This window comes from Microcaecilia unicolor, chromosome 3 (assembly GCF_901765095.1).
Source record: "Microcaecilia unicolor chromosome 3, aMicUni1.1, whole genome shotgun sequence".
Classification (NCBI taxonomy): Eukaryota; Metazoa; Chordata; class Amphibia; order Gymnophiona; family Siphonopidae; genus Microcaecilia; species Microcaecilia unicolor.
Genome location: NC_044033.1, coordinates 294,420,514 through 294,443,625, shown reverse-complemented (window position 1 = coordinate 294,443,625; position 23,112 = coordinate 294,420,514). Strand labels below are relative to the sequence as shown.

The following is a 23,112-nucleotide window of genomic DNA, read 5'->3' as shown; positions in this document are numbered from 1 at the left end:
TCTTTGTATTTTGTTCAGTACAAGAGAAAATGCATTTGTTTTTACTTTTTCATATGTTGTGGTACCTGCCTAGTTAGGCTTCTCTGGATTCTCAGTTCAATTTTTGTTTTTATGTTCCTATTTCTAATTTGTGATCCTTGCTCTGTATTTGTTGAGGGTCTGTCTGTTTTGTGTGTGACTGAGGTGTGGTTTTCTGTTTGCATGTAGTTACTGTGTAGAACTCTGCAACATTCACACTTTTTCTGTTTTACTACTAGTAGGTGTATTGGTGTTGTAGGGTCCCATATAATAGTTGTAGTGCTGCCTATTAGGTAGGATTCATGTTATTTAAGTCATAGGAGTTAGTGATAATTTAGTTTTCTACATGAATGTTGAATTAGGATTTTTTTTTTCAGGTTTGTGTTATTTCACAATGTGCCTGGTTGTGGAGAGATTTACGATGCTATTACTCAGGTGATAAGAGTATCAGAATAGTTGTGAGCAAGACAGCATGCTGAACAGAGTGTAAACCTTAGTCTGGGCACTGCCTAGGAACAGAAGTTGGTTGATACCATACTGGTGGCTAGTACAAGATAAGAAACCTTTTACTTAATTTAGTTGTATAATTTAGCTGTATGCAGTGTGTGGCAAATAGGTGTGGGTCTGCAGGGTGGAAGGGGTATATGGGGCTGGACTCTGCCACAAGCTGGTTGGCACAGACATAATAATATTTGGGGCATGCAAATGTGGCTGACACCAGTAGCTGGTGCCCTCTTCCTGGGGGCAGCAGTGCAAGCGTCTACCTATCTGTGACTTAATCTGGTGACCTTGAATCTGATGTCTGTTTTCATTAGAATTGTGTGTTGAATCTACACTGCCAGAGACTTAATTCAATCAATTTTGGTTACATAGCATCTGGTGACTCGTAACTCTGGAGGAGGGGCAATTTTGTTTTGAGCTGGGCAGTAGAACCTAAGTTTACCTTGAGGGGCATAATCGAATGGGGACGACCATATCTAAGGGCGCCCATCTCTAAGGATGTCCCGGCAAAGGGGTGAGGAAACCCGTATTATCGAAACAAGATGGGCATCCATCTTTCGTTTTGATAATACGGTCGGGGACGCCCAAATCTCAACATTTAGGTTGACCTTAGAGATGGTTGACCTAAATGTTGAGATGATCGACCTTAGAGATGGTCATCCCCAGTTTTCGGCAATAATGGAAACCGAGGACGCCCATCTCAAAAACGACCAAATCCAAGGCATTTGGTCATGGGAGGAGCCAGCATTCATAGTGCACTGGTCCCCCTGACATGCCAGGACACCAACCAGGCACCCTAGGGGGCACTGCAGTGGACTTCACAAATTGCTCCCAGGTGCATAGCTCCCTTACCTTCAGTGCTGAGCCCCCCAAACCTCACTCCCCACAACTGTACACCACTACCATAGCCCTAAGGGGTGAAGGGGGGCACCTACATGTGGGTACAGTGGGTTTCAGGTGGGTTTTGAAGGGCTCACATTTACCAGCACAAGTGTAACAGATGGGGGGGATGGGCCTGGGTCCGCCTGCCTGAAGTGCACTGCACCCACTAAAACTGCTCCAGGGACCTGCATACTGCTGTCATGGAGCTGGGTATGACATTTGAGGTTGGCAAAAAAATTAAAGAAAAATTATTTTTTAGGGTGGGAGGGGGTTGGTGACCACTGGGGAGTAAGGGGAGGTCATCCCCAATTCCCTCCGGTGGTCATCTGGTCAGTTTGGGCACCTTTTTGAGGCTTGGTCGTGAAAAAAAAATGGACCAAGTAAAGTCGACCAAATTCTCGTCAGGGTTCTTTTTTCCATTATCGTCCGAGGACGCTCATCTCTTAATCACGCCCCAGTCCCGCCTTTGCTACAGTGCCAACACGCCCCCGTGAACTTTGGCCATCCCCGCGATGGGAAGCAGTTGAGGACGCCCAAAATTGGCTTTCGATTATGCTGATTTGGGCGACTCTGAGAGAAGGACGCCCATCTCCCGAGTGAAGCACAGCCAAAAAAGATGTTTTTATTATTTGGGGGGGGGGGGGGCGCCAAAAATGTGCCTATGGACGTTCTTCGCTCCCCCTCCCCCCTGCATCGAAATGACAGCTTCCAGCAGCCCCGTGTCAGGCGCTGCAGCAAGCAACAACTGATCATCGCTTCGCTTCGGACTTTCCTCCTTGGCCCACCCTCGTCTGACGTAAGTAACTTACGTAGGTAATTTACGTCAGAAGAGGGCGGGCAAAGGAGGGAAGTCCGAAGCAAAGCGATGATCAGCTGTTGCTTGCTGCAGCGCCTGACATGGAGGAGAGAGGCGCTGTGAGGGCCCGGTGGCAGACGGAGGGGGGGGGGCTGCAGTGGCGACAACCTCAGGGGAGCTACGGGGCGCAGAGGATGGCGGAGGCCGGGGCTGCTCTGGGCATGCTCCACCAGCCGACTGTTTACCATCGGGAATAGAGAATGCAAGTGAGCTAACAACGAGCAGCTCATTTGCATTCCTATTCCTTGATGCATGCCCTTCCCTTACGGATTCACTCAGGGAATCGGTAAGGGAAGGGCTCTAACGTTTTTTTAGTTCATCTGGCTCTTAATATCTTCCTGATAAACTATTGACTCCTTTATTCTTTTTCACCCCCTTTTATTCTATCCTATTAACACAAAAAACAAACAAAAAAAACCCTGTCCTTTAACTTGCAAAGGGACTGACCTCTATAAGTTCCTTATCTGTCTCTATCCTATTGCCTATATTGCACTGTGATTTTATATTTTTAAGCTAGTATTGTCTTAAAGGGATTTTAGAGAATTGCGTTTTGAATATCTGTGCTAGTGATTTCATCTTTTTATGCTGGAATTGTCTTAAAGGTGTTTTCATTGGAACTGTGTTTTAAGCCTGTGACTTAATCTGGTGTCTGTTTTCATTAGAATTGTGTGTTGAATCTACACTGAGAGACTTAATTCAATCAATTTTGGTTACATAGTATCTGGTGATTCATAGCTCTGGAGGAGGGGCAATTTTGTTTTGAGCTGGGTAGTAGAACCTAAGTTTACCTTGTGAGCTGGGAGCTACGCTGGGCATTTTCTGACTTGGTTTGATTGGTAACTGAGGTTATCTGTGTCCTAGTCCCACCCACCCCTAGGTAAACTCCCTTTAGTGCAATCAAGGGACAAGTATCTTCATTACATTTAATTGGTCAATCCTAATGCTTGTTATTCCCTCTCATAGTTCACCTTTTCACACTTGTGAATCACATCATTATGACCTACCTTCAGTGCAATATATGTTCGGCTTTAATCCTAAGGCAAACTAACTGGAACCTTAGAGCTTGTCCTATCTGTCTCCAAATATCAGCCTTGAAAGAAGAGATCAACAGACTCAAGAAGGAATTAACTACAATTTAAAGAAGCTTCCAGGATTACTCATTTCCCAGCTAATTTACCACCACCACTGCCTCAGAGAATGAAACATCAGAGGAATAGATGGGTCACAGTTGGCTCTGGTAGACTAAGATCTGTGACACAGAAACACTTGCCCTTCCAAGCTTTGCCCCTGTCTAATTCTTTTTCAGTGTTGCATCATTATGATAGCGAAAAAAAGAAATACTATAGTAGAATCAGAGGCAATGAAAATAGCACAACCACAAAACATCCCCCAACTAATGACAGATTGTGAAAGCAGAAAATTATTACTTCTCGGAGACTCCATTATCAGAGGCATTAACTTAGGAGCAGAGTTCAGGGGTTCCAACGTAGTGAAATGTCTTCCAGGATCTTCAGCTACAGATGTCAGACCAAATACTGAAAGTGATACGAGAAGAGAGCGAGGCTTCTAACGCTGATGTTGTAATTCACCTGGGACAAATGACCTGGACAACATTAGCAAGTTTACAGCACAGGAGAGCGTTTCAGAAGTTTAGGGAGGGACTGAATCTTTGGTTTGGACTGTGGCCTTTTTCTGAAGTAATTCCTACGTTGGTGAGGGAGAGGAAAGACTACGCAAAACAGAGGAATTCATAAGTGGCGTAAGTCTTGGTGTAAAGAAGAGGTTTTAGATACATAGGAGAATGGGTTAATACGTGGAAAAATAACAGGCTGTACTGTAATGATGGGCTACATCTTTCTGTGATGGGAAAAAGGATCCTTGGGGAGAAATTCAGACAGTATGTTTCTAGACATTTAAAGTAGAGGGTGAGGGTGACAAAAGGAAACAGGATTTCAGAAAGTCACCCCCAGAATAAATATGATGGCAGATGGAAAGGTCATGCAAATATAAAAAAAACCACCCAAACTCACTAAGCACATGGAAAGCTATGTGCACAAATGCGCATAGTCTAAGTAAAAAGGTTCAAGACTTGCAAGCCCTGATGTTTGAAGAAAACTTGGATATTGTTGCTATTACGGAGATGTGGTTCAACGATTCTCATGAATGGGATGTGACCGTACCGGGCTATAACCTTTTTAGGAAGGATAGAGAGGGCCGAAGAGGTGGAGGAGTGGCTCTGTATGTGAGAGAGAATATCAGAGCGTCTGAAATGCGGGGAACCTGGGGAAAAGAAGAAGCTTTATGGATTGTCCTGGAAGGAGAAGACTGAACCTGTCCACATGGGAGTTATCTACAGACCTCCTGCGCAAACGGAGAAGTTAGACAAAGATCTGATAGAAGATATTCAAAAGATTGGTATGAAAGGGGAGGTGCTTTCACGTTGGTGACTGTTTCCTTGTCTGTGTTCACCTCGCCCTCTGGTGGCTAGAACTGGTGGCTGCTATGGACTGTCACACGTTCCAGACTTCAGCCCAGTCCGGTCCGCATCTTCCGGGCTCCCAGACTTGCTTCTCTTGTTTGTGCCTGAACAGCACCCGTAGCTGCCTTGTGATTCCTGCAGCTGAACTTCAGCTGCTGATGGGCTTTATTAGCCACCTGGAAACTTCTGCGTTTGCCTTTGCATCGTCTAAGGTCCCTGTATTGTGGTGTGATCTGTGCAATTCTGCCTAGTCCAGTTGTAATCTGAGTTTCTTGCCTGGTTCTAGTTTTTGTGTGTAGTTAACTTTGGTTTTATTGCTTAGTTCCTAGTCTAGTTTTTGGTCTGCCTTTCCTTGTCTTGTGTCTGTGTTTCTTTCTTAGTGGCTGCTTGGCAGCTTTCAGTCCTGACTCTCGCCTGTCTGTGTTTCTTGCTTAGTGGCTGCCTGGCAGCTTTTAGTCCTGACTCTTGTGTGTGTTTCCTGTTGGTATCCAGTTCCTGCCCTGTCCTGTAAGTCCTGCCAGCCGCCTGCACCCAGGGGCTCAACTCCTGGGGAACGGCGGTCAAGCGCAGGTGAAGTCTAGCGGGCTCTGCTCTGCCTGTTCCAGCTTGTTTGTCTCTGCTGCAACTCCAGTCCGAGGTTCCAGTCCTGTTCTGCCTTGTCTCTGGTTTGGGGGTGGTTTTGCCTGCCACTTCCACTCCACGGCAGTGGTCCCACAAACCCTGTGCTTCCATGAGAAGCCTGACAGGTGCTACTGTTGGGAGATTTCAATTTGTCTGTTGTGGATTGGAACGTCCCCTCTGCAGAATCAGAAAGAAGTAGGGAGATTGTGGATGCCTGTCAAAGTGCCTTGCTCAGACAAATGGAACCCATTTGGAAAGGGTTGATGCTGGATCCTAGTGCTCACTAATGGAGGTAGTGTTTCCGATATCCGGGTGGGTGCCCACCTATGTAATAGTGATCATCACACCGTATGGTTTGATATAAGGGCAAAGGCGGAGTGCGGACGCACAAAACTCAAAGTACTGGATTTCAGACATACTGATTTTGATAAAATGGGGGAATACCTGAAGAAGAAGCTGCTGACTTGGGAAGGCATAACAGAAGTGGAAAAACAGTGGTCTTTGGTCTGGATTTTGCAGACCGTTTGCCTGCTTGTTTTTTGGTACTATTGGAAGGCGGGGTGGCTGGTGGTTGCTGGTTGTTACCCAGGGGACATTTCTGATCTGTGGCACCAATGAGATGATATAATGGGGAACTCCGGAGCCAAGGATATGATAGATGTTTGTCTCCTCAGTTGGGTTGTCCTATTGTGTATGATCTGGTCTGGTTTGAAGGTTGTCGTTCCTATTTTTAGATTGTACGCCGCCTTAATGGACCTCCTCCCCCATTGGCGGGATAGAGAATTCTTAATGAATTGGAGACCTAGGTTTGGGAGCATCTATCTGTGATGTAATCAGGCTAGCTAGCTTGGGGTTCTCACCGATGCCAGTGTTTGCTCATTACCCCATGCATGCTTTTGGGGTGAGTGGAGTTAGGTGTTAGTTTGTGGGGTTTGTGTGCCACTGTTTGAAAGGCACCCAGCTTGGGCCTTGAATGATGTTTCACAGGACAACATATCTAATTTTGGACCTCACAATATAGTCAACGTGTGGTCTGGCCCATGTGAGGCCATCCATTTGGGTAGCAACTTGTGCTTTCACAGCCCTCTGTGGTCAGTGTACTATCCTCCTTGCACACTCCTTTGTCAGTTACTGTGTGGCATAGGGATTAAGGCTGTGGGCCCTCAATGCAGGGGATGTGGGTTTGATTCCCACTGTAGGTCTTTCAGGTTGCAGTTTTATTTACCCTGCCATAGCCACAGTGTGCTTGATAGCTGTTTTTCTTTTGGTCACAGGAGGGTGTTGTCCAACATTCCTTCCGCCTTCTTTCCATGTCATCTCATAGGTTTGGGTTTGGCCGCTCACATTCTAATGGACATGGGGGTTGTGGGCACATTGTAATGAGGGTAGCTGTGTACTCGGGCCTTGATCCAGGACAGAGCTGAACGGGTGCAATGTCAGTGGGACTTACTTCGGGCCCTAAGGCGGGCCCTTCATGCGGTGGGTGAGGTCTAGGTCTTCTTGCCATATCTTCCTATACTGGCACCTGAGCGCCTCTACGTCCCTGTGGATGCCAAATAATCTATAAAACACAAGTTGATGGAGATGAGTCAGGTGATGGGCCTTCTTGGCATCGCATACATACATTTTTTAGGACATGTGCTATTCCCCTCACATAGCCTGTAACAGACGGCTGCAGCCAGATTTTGGGCGGGGGGGGGGGGGGGGGGTTGCAGTGCACAGGTGCTGTGTGACCTGAGGTGACCATGGGGAAAGAGGATGTCATGGTGGCCTTTCTGTGGAGCATGTGGACTGTTGCTAGGAGGTGGGGATGGGCAGTGGGGTAAAACAGGTGTGCCTTTGGGTGGCTCAGTGTACTTTAGTAAGCTGCTGCCAATGTTCCCATCAGCATGTAGGCTTTTGGGGGGGGGGGGGGGGGGGGGTGGAAAGGCGGTCCAGATATGTGCATCCCCTCATTTCAGTATTGAAGGGTTAGTGGAGGAGCCCTCATAACTACTTGTCATTGAATATTCTGGACATTCTGATTTTACCAGTGTTTTGATCCTTATTGTCCTTCTTGACTGGCATGACTGATGGGTTGTGGAGGCTGAGAATACCACTACTACTACTTATCATTTCTATAGCGCTACTAGACGTACACAGCGCTGTACACCTGAACATGAAGAGACAGTCCCTGCTCGACAGAGCGTACAATCTAATTAGGACAGACAAACAGGACAAACAAGAGATAAGGGAATATTAAAGTGAGGATGATAAAATAAGGGTTCTGAACAAGTGAACAAGGGTTAGGAGTTAAAAGCAGCATCAAAAAGGTGGGCTTTTAGCTTAGATTTGAAGGCGGCCAGAGATGGAGCTTGACGTACTGGCTCAGGAAGTCTATTCCAGGCATATGGTGCAGCAAGATAAAAGGAACAGAATCTGGAGTTAGCAGTGGAGAAGGGTGCAGATAAGAGAGATTTACCCAGTGAACGGAGTTCCCGGTGAGGAATGTAGGGAGAGATGAGAGTGGAGAGGTACTGAGGAGCTGCAGAGTGAATGCACTTATAGGTCAACAAGATGAGTTTGAACTGTATGCAGAAACGGATAGGAAGCCAGTGAAATAACTTGAGGAGAGGGCTAATATGAGCATAACGACCCTGATAGAATATTAGTCGTGCAGCAGAATTTTGAACAGATTGAAGATGAGAGAGATGGCTAAGTGGGAGACTTGTGAGAAGCAAGTTGCAATAGTCTAAGCGAGAGGTAATAAGAGCGTGGATGAGGGTTCTGGTAGTGTGCTCAGAAAGGAAAGGGTGAATTTTGCTGATATTATAGAGAAAGAAACGACAGGTTTTAGCAGTCTGTTGAATATGTGCAGAGAAGGAGAGGGCCCAGGGAAGATCGGGGTGGACCTGGGAGTCACCCCGGATACAGCTGTGAGGAAATGCAGAAGGGCTGCAAGTCCTCCACAGCAACTGGTGGGAGCACTGGGCACCTAGAGCGGAGGCCTTGAGTGGATCGGAGTGGACCTGGGAGTCACCCCGGAGAAGGCTGTAAAGGATATGCAGATGAGCTGCAAGTCCTCCACAGCACCTGAAAGGCAGCCAGTGGTACAGCTGGGCACCTCTCAGCTGAGGAAAGGCTTACCAGGGGTTAGGCCGAAGCCAGCATTCCTCCCCCTGAGAGTCGCCTGATCCTGAATCTTGAGATAGCCGATTGGAGCTCAGCCCCCTCAAGCCTCAGTATTCTGTCTTGAGCAGGTGAAAGACATGGTGAGCTCTTCAGTCTCAGTTTTTCTCCTATCTCAGTTAAAAAAAATATTTCACTTTCTGTTCACCACTGGGTATTATTAGCTGGCTGAGGCAGAGACCCGCAGGGGTTTCAGATGCCTTGGGGTTGCACACGGGTGGCCGAGTCCCTCCTGCCCTGTATCGCCAAGCTCTTCCTGAGTGCATGTTGCATCGGGGTTGTTTTTCACAGCTCTGTTCTGGCGTCCACCCCTTCAAGGGAAGGGTGCTGCAAGACTGAGGGGGATCAGCAATGAGGTCTTTGGAAAAAAAGAAAAGAAAGAAAGGAATTACTTTGGCAGAAAAGACGCTGTTCCACTTTTTTACTTTATAAGTGACTGTGTTCCCCTCAGAGGCTTGGGCCATTTTAACAAGTTCATTCAGGCAGCATGGCTGAAAAACTGCGACAGTGCTCAGTTTGTCAGAGGCGCCGTCTTAGCGGCCGGTGTCTGTAGAATTTGTACCATGTTGGAGAACGCAGGGACATCGGGCTTGTCGGATTTGGGGAGCTGCGGTATGGAGTCTCCCACTGTAGCAGTGACCTCGGAGGAGCCAGGGAATGGAGGCAAGATGCGACCCATTTTGGCGGGAACTCCCATCATGTTAGATTCTCAGGGCTTCCTCAGGGCAGAGCACAGCACAGCTCTTACAGCAGACAGTAGTGGCTGTGAGTCCTGGAGGATTACATGGAGGACTCTTGGAAGGGAGTTTCTTCCAGAGTTTGTGCTACTGATGTATAAAGCGTTTTTGTTACATCAAGCTGCTTCTTTAGCGATCGTGGCCCCGGGGCCTTCCTCAGGGGCCAGCTTGGGGACCAAAAGATCCAGACTCTCCTGGGAGAGTTAAGAACTTACTCTAGGACTGATATGGAATCTAGTCTTAGATGGAGAAGATGGTATGGAAAAAGAAGAGGCAGTTATCTCTCAGGGGGAGGACCCATTGATTGCAAGGATCTTTCATAAGGAAAATTTGCAGGAGCTAATTTCATTTGTGGCGTCTACTTTGAATTTTGAGGAAGTTCAGGAGGTGGCGTGCAGCATAAGCTGGATCCCTTAATTATGGGCGTGCGGAAGTCCCTATGCATCAGTCTATAAGGGACATTGTTCAAGCACAGTGGGATGCTCCAGATGTGCCTTTTCACCTGGCTCAGTCTAAGGTTTGGCTTTATCCAGTGCCAGACCAGGATAAAGAATGGCTAAAGCCACCGGTAGCAGATGCATTGGTCTCAGCAGTGACCAAGAAGAATACAGTACTGGTGGATGGAGGCATGGCGCTCAGAGATACTCAAGACAGTCGGATTGAGACACTTTTAAAGCATTGTTACATCGTTTCGGCCCTAGCAGTGCAACAGGCCATCTCAGGAGCATTGGTGGTGATAGCGTGCTTCCGCTGGTCAGAGAGAGTGCTGGACAGGGACTCCGATTTTTGCGTCTGTAGATCAGGAAGTGGCAAAGATCGAGATGGGTTCGATGTTCTTGTCAGATGCTCTTTATGATTATTGAGAATCAGCAAAGTCCATAGCCTTAGGAGTGGCAGGGAGGAAAACCCTCTGACTTCACGGCTGGTCGGCGGACACAGCTTCCAAGTCCAAGCTGAGTAAGTTCCCATTTCGGGGATCTTTTTCATTTGGTGAGGAGTTGGACAAGTTAGTTAAAAGTCTAGGGGAGTCTAAAGTGTCTCGTCTTCCTGAAGATCGGCCAAAATCCTTTAGTCATGGAGTGTCAACCTTTCGAGGACGGGGATGTGAGTCCAGGCATTTCCGAGCTGGCAGAGGAGCTTCCTTCCAAAGGCCCAGATACTTTCAGCATTCACAGCCCTTTCGCAGAGGCAGGCGTGGAGGTCTTAATGGCGGCTTCACCTCTCAAGCTCATAGTAGCCCCGCACAATGGTGGTCGCCTCAGTCGGATTCCTTGGGGACCAGGTTGCCAGTACCAGCAGCAGTGTGTCAGGATCTCTGATGGTGGCTCCGGACAAGGAACTTGTTGAGAGGTGTGAGGCTGGATCCTCCATGTTGGACGGAGGTGACCACGGATGCCAGTTTCAGTGGCTAGGAAGCTGTCTGGGTCAGCTGGCTCAAGATCGGTGGTCTGTGGAGGAAGCAACGTGTTCCAACAATCTGTTAGACCAGAGCAATTCACTTGGATTGAGAGAATTTTGAAGTCTCCTAGAGGGCAAAGCAGTACGCGTCTTATCGGACAATGCTTCAGAGGTAGCCTACATCAATCGTTGGGGTGGGACGGAGTATCAAGTTAGCACAGGAGATGGCAAAGCTCCTAGCATGGGTGGAAGCTCATCTCATGGACCTGTCTGCCTCGCATGTTGCAGACATTCTCAATGTTCAAGGGGATTTTCTCAGTCGACAGACCTTAGATCTAGGAGAATGGTCTCTCAGCTCCGAGGTGTTCGAGGCAATAGTCCTCGGGTGGACTTGATGGCAACTCGGTGAAATACCAAGGTGCCACGTTTCTTCAGCCGCAGAAAGGAACAGAGCTTGGAGGGCTTGGATGCTCTTCGCCTGTGGCCAACAGATCTGCTATATGTATTCCCTCTCTGGCCTCTTAGATAGAAAAGCATGTGGAGCATGGGATCTTAATTTGGTTCTTTCAGCTCTTATTCGTCCTCCTTTTGAACCGTTGGCTTCAGCTTCCATCAAAGACCTTACCTTAAAATTCGTCGTTTTGGTCGCTATTTTGTCAGCGAGGTGTGTTTTGTAATTACAAGCTGTATCGTGCAAAGCTCCCTTTTTTGATCGGTCAATCGGGTAATATTACAACCAGTTCTGTCCTTTCTTCCAAAGGTTTTGTCATTCTTTCAAGTTAGTCAGTCTCTAGTCCTGCTTTCCCTCGGCTCTTCCAAGGGATTGTAGGAGCAGAAGTAGTTGCGTAAGCTGGATGTCAGGAGGATGCTGCGAGAGTATGTGCAGCGGACAGAAGAATTTCACAGTTCAGATCAACTTTTTGTCTTGCTAAGTGGTGGTTTCAAAGGTATGGCAGCTTCAAAGGCTACCTTATCCAGGTAGATTAAAGAAGTCATTGGCTCGGCCTATATCCTGAAAGGTAGGCCGATTCTGGATGGAATTAAGGCTCATTCTATTAGAGGAAATGCTGCATCCTGGGTGGAATTGTCTTTGTCGCCGTGGAAATTTGCAAGGTGGCCACTTGGTCATTCGTTTGTGCTGCATTAGAGAGATGTGCAGGCACGTCGGGACGCAGTTTTTGGGTCATGCTGGGCCAGTCCGGAGGGACGCTAAGGAAGGAGAAATTAAGTCCTGCCTTCTAATTTGCTTTCCTTTAGTCCCTCCGGACTGGCCCAACTCCCTTCCTATTCAGATGCTCTTTGTTTTGGAAGAATGGTTAGATTGTTCTTGGTAGTCTACTTTGTTCTTTTTTTCTGTGGGGACAGTTTTTCAAATGTAAACAAAGACATTTCTAGTAATGAGGTATCATTTGGCGTTGGTTGATTGCCAACATGCATTTGCTCTCATCCATGGCTATATCATCCAGAGGTGCACAGAGGTTGTTTCTTTCTTCTTACTTTTCATATACTGAGGCTTAAGGGGGCTGAGCTGGGCTCCTGTTGGCTCTCTCAAGATTCAGTGTTCTCAGTCTCCACCTGCTGGAAGACATGCACAAACTCTGTCATGCTGGGCCGGTCCGGAGGGATTAAAGGAAAACAAACTAGGTAGGATCTAATTTTTCATTCTTTCTTATGAAAAATCAATAGCATGTATTGCAACAACAAAGTGACCTAACTGTACGTGGCCCTGCGTATGTATGGTGCTTGCACATGAGTGGTGCTGTGATCCTGGGGGGCACTGCTTTACATTCTCACCTTTCCAGGCTTCCTGTGATTGATCTCAATGTCCTCAAGGAGATGTTGTGGGGTGGCACATGGTGGTGATGTTTGAAAATTTCTCAACTGAGGCGCAAGAGGACCAGGAGCTCTTTCTCTGACAGTGAAAAATTAGGTTCCCTGCACAGATACAGTGGGGGAAATAAGTATTTGATCCCTTGCTGATTTTGTAAGTTTGCCCACTGACAAAGACATGAGCAGCCTATAATTGAAGGGTAGGTTATTGGTAACAGTGAGAGATAGCACATCACAAATTAAATCCGGAAAATCACATTGTGGAAAGTATATGAATTTATTTGCATTCTGCAGAGGGAAATAAGTATTTGATCCCCCACCAACCAGTAAGAGATCTGGCCCCTACAGACCAGGTAGATGCTCCAAATCAACTCGTTACCTGCATGACAGACAGCTGTCGGCAATGGTCACCTGTATGAAAGACACCTGTCCACAGACTCAGTGAATCAGTCAGACTCTAACCTCTACAAAATGGCCAAGAGCAAGGAGCTGTCTAAGGATGTCAGGGACAAGATCATACACCTGCACAAGGCTGGAATGGGCTACAAAACCATCAGTAAGACGCTGGGCGAGAAGGAGACAACTGTTGGTGCCATAGTAAGAAAATGGAAGAAGTACAAAATGACTGTCAATCGACAAAGATCTGGGGCTCCACGCAAAATCTCACCTCGTGGGGTATCCTTGATCATGAGGAAGGTTAGAAATCAGCCTACAACTACAAGGGGGGAACTTGTCAATGATCTCAAGGCAGCTGGGACCACTGTCACCACGAAAACCATTGGTAACACATTACGACATAACGGATTGCAATCCTGCAGTGCCCGCAAGGTCCCCCTGCTCCGGAAGGCACATGTGACGGCCCGTCTGAAGTTTGCCAGTGAACACCTGGATGATGCCGAGAGTGATTGGGAGAAGGTGCTGTGGTCAGATGAGACAAAAATTGAGCTCTTTGGCATGAACTCAACTCGCCGTGTTTGGAGGAAGAGAAATGCTGCCTATGACCCAAAGAACACCGTCCCCACTGTCAAGCATGGAGGTGGAAATGTTATGTTTTGGGGGTGTTTCTCTGCTAAGGGCACAGGACTACTTCACCGCATCAATGGGAGAATGGATGGGGCCATGTACCGTACAATTCTGAGTGACAACCTCCTTCCCTCCGCCAGGGCCTTAAAAATGGGTCGTGGCTGGGTCTTCCAGCACGACAATGACCCAAAACATACAGCCAAGGCAACAAAGGAGTGGCTCAGGAAGAAGCACATTAGGGTCATGGAGTGGCCTAGCCAGTCACCAGACCTTAATCCCATTGAAAACTTATGGAGGGAGCTGAAGCTGCGAGTTGCCAAGCGACAGCCCAGAACTCTTAATGATTTAGAGATGATCTGCAAAGAGGAGTGGACCAAAATTCCTCCTGACATGTGTGCAAACCTCATCATCAACTACAGAAGACGTCTGACCGCTGTGCTTGCCAACAAGGGTTTTGCCACCAAGTATTGGGTCTTGTTTGCCAGAGGGATTAAATACTTATTTCCCTCTGCAGAATGCAAATAAATTCATATACTTTCCACAATGTGATTTTCCGGATTTAATTTGTGATGTGCTATCTCTCACTGTTACCAATAACCTACCCTTCAATTATGGGCTGCTCATGTCTTTGTCAGTGGGCAAACTTACAAAATCAGCAAGGGATCAAATACTTATTTCCCCCACTGTACATGACCAGACACACTGAGGAATTTTTCCTCCATGTACAGGAGATATATATGCACGTTTGCCACATGGAGGGAACATGATGCTAGGGCACCCAGTACTGCCATTGCATATTTTGCACAGTGTGTTTCTGATTGTCAGAGGTGTTTATCTTAAAACTAGGGCTGCATTTCGATCATAATTTTAATCACGATTGATTGAGCAATTAAAGGTGTGTTTGTTTTTGTTTGTTTTTCCATTACAGCTCCTTGTGAGTCCTGCAGTTAATCGCGATTACAAATTTTAATCAAATGCAGCCCTAAATCTATATATATATATATATAAAACTCACCCTCAACGTTCTATTGGCTGCTGACGTCACTGAAGCCAAGGTTCGTATGTTCGAAGCTCTGAAGCCTCGAAAATCACAGTCTGTGGGCCCCGCCCTCGCGTCAAACGTTATGACGTTGAGGGCGGAGCACATTCTCAGCTCCAACGTTGTACTCCACTGTAGCTTTGCTCCGCCCTCACGTCAAAACGCGATGACGTCGAGGGCGGAGCACACGTTACTTCGGCAGGTCAGTGGGGTGGGGGGGGGGCCTTCGGCGGAGGCTGCAGGGGGGCCGCCGACACACGGAGACACAAAGGGACGGAGGGGAGCCTTGCTAGCGCCCGTTTCATTGTGATTTGAAACGGGCCTTTGTTACTAGTAAAGAATAAAAAGTAATGAAAAGATAAGATATACAAATTGACAAACTACAAATTAAAGGATCTAGCTATAAACTGCATAATTCAGAAATGCAACCCTACTTAAAATATCTATGATGTTTCTACTGCGTTCTCTTTTCTAAATATTTTTCTTGGGGCTTTTTGTTTGTTTGTTTGTTTTTAAATATCGGAATATTTGTTTATTTCTTCCATTATGGACTCATGTTTTTAAATGTTTTTCTATAAGCATTTATTTCAACATTTGGATGTCACTCTTGCCTAATAAATTAGGATTGGTATGTTGAGAAGTAATTGGGTAAAATTCCACTGACACCCTATTGTATCAAGTAAGAAAATGGCTATTTCAGTATATTGTGAAAAAGCATTGGATTTTTTAAATGTTTCATCTTTTCATCCTCTGATTTTAGTTTTTCCTTTTTTTTTTTTTTCTCAAGGTTTATGCGAACTATCAGGATGCAAGGTGTTTTAGTGTGATGAAACTGTCCTGAGACTGGGAACAAACACGCCTTGAGAGACAAGAGGAGGTGGCTGTGGATTGAGATGGCCCAATTAGATAACAATACAGTCAGTGATGGTTATCTGTATTCTTCGTCTGCATTAATTTTCAGTATCCCTATTCAATGTTGACTTGCAATCATAGCAAAACCCTCCTCATAGCACAGTCTGCCTTGTCTACATACAAATCAGATTGCCCCAGTTCTCTAATTATAGAACAGGAGGCCGCATTTTGGCTTTTAACTGTGTTGCCAGTTTCTCAGTAGAGCATTTGGTTTAGTCCTTCTTGATAATTTTTTCCCCATTGTATTTTGGTGGTCTTTGACTTTTACAAAACAACAAATTCCAGTGAGATACTGAGATGGAAATTAGCCTTCCTTGTCATCAAGCAGATGAATCCATTACGAGTGGGTTGTGTCCATCAACCAGCAGGGGGAGATAGAGAGCACTGAAAACCATAGTGCCTCATGGCCAGCTAGCTCCATCTGCCTCTTCAGTATTCTCTGTCTCCCCAGCAGGGTGGTCACAGCTTATTCAGCTCCTTCAGAAAATCTGCCTGGGGTGGCTCCTGTGCTGTTGCCAGTTGTAGCAGGGGTGTTGTGGCTGGTGGTGCCCACTTTAAAGGCACATAGGTTCGCCCTTTCCCTGCCTTACCCGACCCCCGATGTGGATGTAGACACATAGGCAAGCCCTGTCCCTGTCTTTGCCCACGCTGTGGATGCAGGCACATAGGTTTGCCCTTTCACTGCCTTTCCCACGCTACTGATCCTCCGGAGCGGAAAAAATGTGCCTCTTGCGTTGCTGCCTCTAACTTTCCTCACAGCGTTAACAAAAAAAAAAAAAAGTCGCATCGCGCTGGAAGCGCTGCGATATCAGGAAAGAGGCTTTCTTCTGATTGTGCTGCAGATTGGAGCGCTGTGGACTCGATCCGAGGAGGTAAGAGCATTTAGTAGCTCCTCCGGGGAGGGCCCGCGTTCGGGCCCATTTTGAATTTCCCGCCATTTTTGGTGATGGCTGCGGAGATTGTAAAGCGCTGTTCCCGTTGTGGCAAGCGCAGATCAGCAGTAGGGCTCTGTAAGTCGTGCTCTTCTGACGTCAGAGCCGGCCCGAGCATGGCGAGTGAGGTTTCTTCCCGCTCCGTGGAGCTGGCAGCAGGCGCCATATTGGAACAGCATGGCGCGACCCCCACTGAGGCGGAGGGGTGTGAGCCTGGAGGGGAGCCTCAGATGGAGGCTAATATGAGAGCCATTTCCCCCAGACTGGAACCGGGAGTTCAGGGTGAGCCATTCTCCCCTGAATTTGTTTTGCTGCTGCATAAAGCATTTATGTTAAAAAGAGCTCTCCCGCAGGGGTCTCAATCGTCCCTGCTGCCTGTGTCCCCTCCAGTAGAACCCGGCCTTGAATTACTGTCAGGTGCGTTTTCCCCTGACAGATGGCTGCAGGACAAGCGCAGAAGGGTGGATTCCCCTCCAGAGAGTGGCGCACCCTTGTTCTCCCCCCCCTCCCCCCCCTCCCCCCCCCCCCCTTGTGGTCGGGATGTGAGGGGTCTGGCAGGCCCTCGTGGTCTGGAGAGCCAGAGGAAGGTGCAGGATTGCCACTGGATCCGGATGATCCTTCCGCGGTGAGGATTTTCCACCGCGATGAGCTGCCAGCGCTGATTTCTAATGCACTGCAGGCCCTCTCTATTGAATATCCTGCGAGTGCTGAGCTCTCCTCTGCTAATCCGAGGATGGCAAGTACTAAGAAACCTGCTCGAGCCTTTCCTTTGCATGACTCCATCCAAGAGCTTATTTCAGCTCAATGGGCTGACCCCGAGGGGCCTTTGTAAGTTGCCAGGGCTATGGGGCAATTGTACCCTCTAAGTGAGGAGAATTTGGCGTGCCTAGCTGTGCCTAAAGTGGATGCCCTAGTCACAGCTGTGACAAAGAGAACTACCCTCCCAGTTGAAGGGGGAGTTGCCCTGAAGGACATGCAGGACCGACGCCTTGAATCAGCTATAAAGCGGTCCTGTGAGATTTCAGGCCTATCCTTACAGGCGTCTGCATGCAGCTGTTAACGGTGCCCGAGCCTGCCTTGCTTGGTTACAACAGGCAGTGGAACAGCCCGGAGATGGAGCGGAGCCCCTTGCGGAGGTGGCACCGCGGATGGAGTCGGCCTTGTCTTTCTTGGCTGACGCCCTTTATGATCTGGTCAGAGCTTCGGCTAAACAGATGGCTGTGGCAGCTCGCCGCCTGTTGTGGCTACGGCATTGGGCGGCTGACATGGCCTCTAAGCAAAGGTTGGTGAAGTTGCCCTTTCGAGGCCCTATCCTATTTGGTGAGGAATTGGAGAACATTGTTAAAGGCCTGGGGGATGCTAAACCCCAGCGCTTACCCGAGGACAGGCCGCGGACTTCCTCCAAGGGTCAGGCGGTTCCCTCCTCTTACAGACCTCGCTTCAGAGAAGCTCGAAGGTACCGCCCGGGGCGTTCTGCTGGGTTCACTTTTCGTGCCCGTTTTCAGCAGAGGAACTCCTTTCGCTCGGACAAGCGTTCCGCAGCAGCTGGCTCAAGGCCTGGAGTTCAAGGGTGACGCTCTCAATGATGGTGCGCCGGCCCTCTCCTCGCTCCCTGTTATAGGAGGATGGCTTTCCCTCTTTCACGAGGAGTGGGCCAAGATTTCCTCAGATCAGTGGGTCTTGGACCTGATCAGAGATGGCTACAGAATAGAATTGAATGCCCCGATAAGAGACGTGTTTGTGGAGTCCCGATGCGGTTCAGCCGCCAAACGGGTGGCGCTAGAGGAGACCTTACAAGGCTTGAGTCATCTAGGGGCGGTGTGGCCGGTGCCTTCCGCCGAACTCGGATCTGGCCGTTACTCCATTTACTTTGTGGTGCTGCGAAAAGGTAATGGTGATAGTAGCTGCCTTTCTCAGGCGAGAGGGTATCCGGGTTCATGCTTACCTAGACGACTGGCTCATCAGAGCGGACTCTGCAGAAGAGAGTCATCATGTTACAGCCAGAGTGGTCTCAGTACTGCAATCTCTGGGCTGGGTCGTCAATTTAGCCAAAAGTCACCTGACTCCCTCTCAATCTCTAGAATATTCGGGGGTCCGGTTCGACACAGCCTCGGGGTATGTATACCTACCCGAGCAAAGGCAGTGCAAGCTTCAGAACCAGGTCCGTCTGCTCCTGAGGATGCCTCGCCCGCGAGCTTGGGACATTGTCCAGCTGTTGGGGTCGATGACGGCGACACCTTAGAAGTGGTGCCATGGGCGAGAGCGCACCCGAGACCTCTGCAGTGTTCCCTGCTTCAACGATGGTCTCCAATATCTCAGGATTATCAATGCAGACTCGCGTGGCTCCCTGTGGCCCGGCTCAGTATGGAGTGGTGGCGAGGAATGCCGCTAGCGCTCCCCGATTGGTGCCTGGTGGTAACAGATGCCATCCTAAAGGGCTGGGGTGCACATTGCTGGGGAAGGCATGCCCAGGGTCTGTGGACACCCGAGGAGTCGGCGTGGTCCATCAATCGCTTGGAGTTGAAAGTGATATTTCAGGCGCTTCTGGCCTTTCAATTGACCCTGGAAGGATTGACTGTCAGAGTTCTGTCGGACAACACGCCAACAGTGGCCTACATAAATCAACAAGGCGGCACTCAGTGTCAAGCACTGGCCGCAGAGGCCGCTCAGATATGCCACTGGGCCGAGCTACATCTGCAGTTTCTGTCAGCAGCTCACATTGCAGGTCAGAGCAACGTGCAAGCCGATTTTCTAAGCAGGTATCAAATTGACCCTGCGGAGTGGGAACTGGCAGAAGAAGTATTCCTGCAGATCTGTGCCAAATGGGGGACGGCCGTAGCGGATCTTATGGCCTCAAGTGCAAATGCCAAAGTCCCGTGCTTTTACAGAAGATGGAGAGATCCTCGCTCAGCGGGGTTGGATGACTTGGCTCAACCCTGGCCTCAGGGCTTCCTGTATGTGTTCCCTCTGTGGCCCTTGATAGGGCGAGTCCTCCTGCGGATTCGGCTACATCAAGGAGAGGTGGTTCTCATTGCCCCAGATTGGCCCAGGAGGCCGTGGTATGCGGACCTCCGGCGGATGCTGGTGGAGGCTCCCTTGCCGTTACCTCTGGTACTGAATCTGTTGTCACAGGGACCAGTAACCATGGAAGATGCCTGCCGCTTTGGTCGTACGGCATGGCTATTGAGAGGGCGCAGTTGAGAGACAAGGGTTATTCCAGTAAAATCATTTCCACTCTCCTACAGGCCCGCAAGCGTTCCACTTCCATGGCTTATGCCAGGATTTGGCACCAATTTGAGGCTTGATGTGCTTCTAAAGCGATCACACCCATATGGACTTCTGTCTTGCCGATACTTGACTTTTTGCAGGATGGTTTACAAAAAGGCTTGGCCTATAATTCCCTGCGTGTTCAAGTGGCAGCCTTAGAATGTTTTCGAGGGAAGGTCGCTGGCCTCTCTCTGGCTGCTTGCCCGGATGTGACACGGTTTCTCAGAGGGGTGCTTCGGCTCTGTCCTCCTGTGCAGGCTCCCTGTCCGGCCTGGAACCTGGGGTTAGTTTTAAAGGCCCTTCAGTGTTCACCCTTCGAGCCGCTTAGGCGTGCTTCGGAGAAGGATGTGACTTTAAAAACGGTCTTTTTCGTGGCCATTACATCGGTGAGACGGGTATCTGAGCTCCAGGCGCTGTCCTGTCGAGACCCATTTCTGCAGTTCTCAGAGTCTGGAGTTATGGTGCCTTCCTTCATGCCTAAGGTGGTTTCAGCATTTCACCTAAACCAGCCTATTTTCCTGCCTTTTCCAAAGAGGAATTTCCAGAATCATTTGGGCAGTTGCACCTTCTGGATGTGCGAAGGGCTCTGTTGCAATATCTGCACATGTCAAATGCCTTCAGGACCTCTGACCATCTTTTTGTTCTATTGTCAGGTCCACGCAGAGGGTCTCCAGCGTCTAAGGCCACTATAGCCCGTTAGCTCAAAGAAGCTATTTTTTCAGCATATTTACTGTCTGGCCGGCCTCCGCCTGAAGCCTTTAAGGCACATTCCACAAGAGCGATTTCCTCTTCCTGGGCTGAAACTGGAGCACTCTCTCTTCAGAGATATGCAGTGCAGCGACATGGGCGTCTAAGCTCTCTTTTGCCTGACATTACAGGCTGGATGTGGCTGCCAGGAGAGACGTGCATTTTGGAGCACAAGTGCTGGCGCGTGGTGTGGCTTGTTCCCACCCTATCTAGGGATTGCTTTCATACATCCCACTCATAATGGATTCATCTGCTTGATGACAAGGAAGGGAAAATTAGGTTCTTACCTTGGTAATTTTCTTTCCTTTAGTCTTAGCAGATGAATCCATGAGCCCTCCCTCAGTGGTTCATTATGTTAATTTTATGTTCAGTTTTTCCTGTAGATATGTTCCCTCATTGGGAGAAGTTGGAAAACAGTCTTCAGGATTTCTGTTCTGTTACTGGAGGTTGAGTTCATCCCTCCTTTGAATTGTTGCTCCTGTTCTGGGGCGTTCATCCGCTGTGAGGAAAGTTCATGTTATTATGCTTTGCGGTGTAACACTGCTTTGGAAGCTTCAAATACTGAAGAGGCAGATGGAGCTAGCTGGCCATGAGGCACTATGGTTTTTCAGTGCTCTCTATCTCCCCCTGCTGGTTGATGGACACATCCCACTCGTAATGGATTCATCTGCTATGACTAAAGGAAAGAAAATTACCAAGGTAAGAACCTAATTTTCCCATGTTTTAACTATAGTTTTAAGGTGATGTGACAGAGTTTTAATTTGTCAAAGTCCACTTGGGCAGAGGAACGCTGAAATCCCTTGATAGAACCACAGGAACAAACAGTGCGAGACAGACCAAGCAATCCAGAGACGGACAAGGAAACTTTAGTGCTTAAGTGGAGTTTATTGATAGGAGACTTGAACAGTAATGTGTTTCGGCAGGCCTGCCTCAGGAGTCTAAATGAACATTCATAAAACAAAATTACAATTGAGAAACATCAATTTTACAATACAATATGTGATAAAAAAATGTCTGACAGCAGTATTCAATAGGTACAGATACAGTTGAGCCTAGACACCCAAGTATAAAAAACAAACTATATGTTTTATAGTAAAGTAAAAAAATAATAAATCGAACAGAACTAAAAATAATTGTAATTGCATAGAAATATTAACTGGAATGACAGCAATGAACTACAAACTTAAATAAACAAAATATCTGCGACTGACCTTTATAAACAGTCTCTCATGTGTAAATCCCCAATGGTAATATAGGGAATTGAAATTAACAAGTTGGTGTACAAAAAGAATATCAATGCTAGAACCAAGCAGACTACTACTACTACTACTACTTAACATTTCTAAAGCGCTACTAGGGTTACGCAGCGCTGTACAATTTAACATGGAAGGACAGTCCCTGCTCGAAGAGCTTACAATCTAAAAAGACAAATGTACAGTTAATCAGATAGGTCAGACAGATTGGGGCAACTTATATGTTCGAAAGGTTAGGTTCCGAATGCAGCATTGAAGAGGTGAGCTTTAAGCAAGGATTTGAAGATGGGTAGGGAGGGGGCTTGGCGTAGGGATTCAGGAAGACTGTTCCAGGCATAGGGTGAGGCAAGGCAAAATGAGCGGAGCCTGGAGTTGGCAATGGTGGAGAAGGGTACTGAGAGGAGGGATTTGTCATGTGAGCGGAGGTTACGGGCAGGAACATAGGGGGAAATGAGGGTAGATAGGTATGGTGGAGCAGCAGAGTGAGTGCATTTGTAAGTAAGGAGGAGAAGCTTGAATTGGATGCGGTATCTGAAGTGAAGTGACTTTAGAAGGGTGATATGAGTATATCGGTTCTGGCAGAATATGAGACGTGCGGCAGAGTTCTGAATAGATTGAAGGGGGGATAGATGGCTGAGTGGGAGGCCAGTGAGGAGCAAGTTGCAGTAGTTGAGACGAGAGGTAATGAGAGCGTGGACGAGAGTTCGGGTGGTGTGCTCAGAGAGGAAAGGGCGAATTTTGTTGATGTTGAAAAGGAAGAAGCGACAGGTTTTGGCAGTCTGCTGGATATGCGCAGAGAAGGAGAGGGAGGAGTCGAAGATGACCCCGAGGTTGCGGGCAGATGAGACGGGGAGGATGAGGGTGCCATCAACTGAGATAGAGAGTGGGGGAAAGAGGAGAAGTGGGCTTAGGTGGAAAGACGAGGAGCTCGGTCTTGGACATGTTCAGCTTCAGGTGGCGGTTGGACATCCAGGCAGCAATGTCGGATAGGCAGGCCGATACCTTGGCCTGGGTCTCTGCGGTGATGTCTGGTGTGGAGAGATAGAGCTGGGTGTCATCAGCGTAAAGATGATACTATAGTACAACCAAGTAGACCCATAACAGGAGCTGTAGAAGATACACGTTATATAGGTTCTGATTACAGAAAATAAGCTAGAACCCAGCAAATGTATAAACTACAACTAGCATGATGTATACTGATAAAAGACAAATGATAAATCATCTTATAAACTCTTGACAACGCATGAAATGTATTGGTGCTGGTTGAGACAATACAGTTGTAAAACTAGCAAATATATAGGCTGCACATTTTGCATGCTGCATTATGATAAAACAATAGAAAGATAATAAATTCTGACTGCAGAAAGTGCAACCATGCTTGTTTGTAAAAATAGTAATCATGACAGTTGAAATGTGTATACATGTGGGATATCACAATAATGAATAATA

The 23,112-nt window shown here is 47.8% G+C and overlaps 1 protein-coding gene across 3 annotated transcripts in view; it reads left to right on the top strand.

Moving 5' to 3' along the window:
* Positions 1 to 23,112, top strand: part of ZNF740 (zinc finger protein 740) — a 112,272-nt gene that overhangs the window by 4,720 nt on the left and 84,440 nt on the right. For all 3 annotated transcript variants that reach the window (XM_030198183.1, XM_030198184.1, XM_030198182.1), the window contains exon 2: positions 15,340 to 15,469. In XM_030198183.1, the coding sequence (XP_030054043.1) occupies positions 15,446 to 15,469 (24 nt within the window). In that variant the 5' untranslated portion in view covers positions 15,340 to 15,445. The remainder of the gene's footprint in view (positions 1 to 15,339; positions 15,470 to 23,112) is intronic.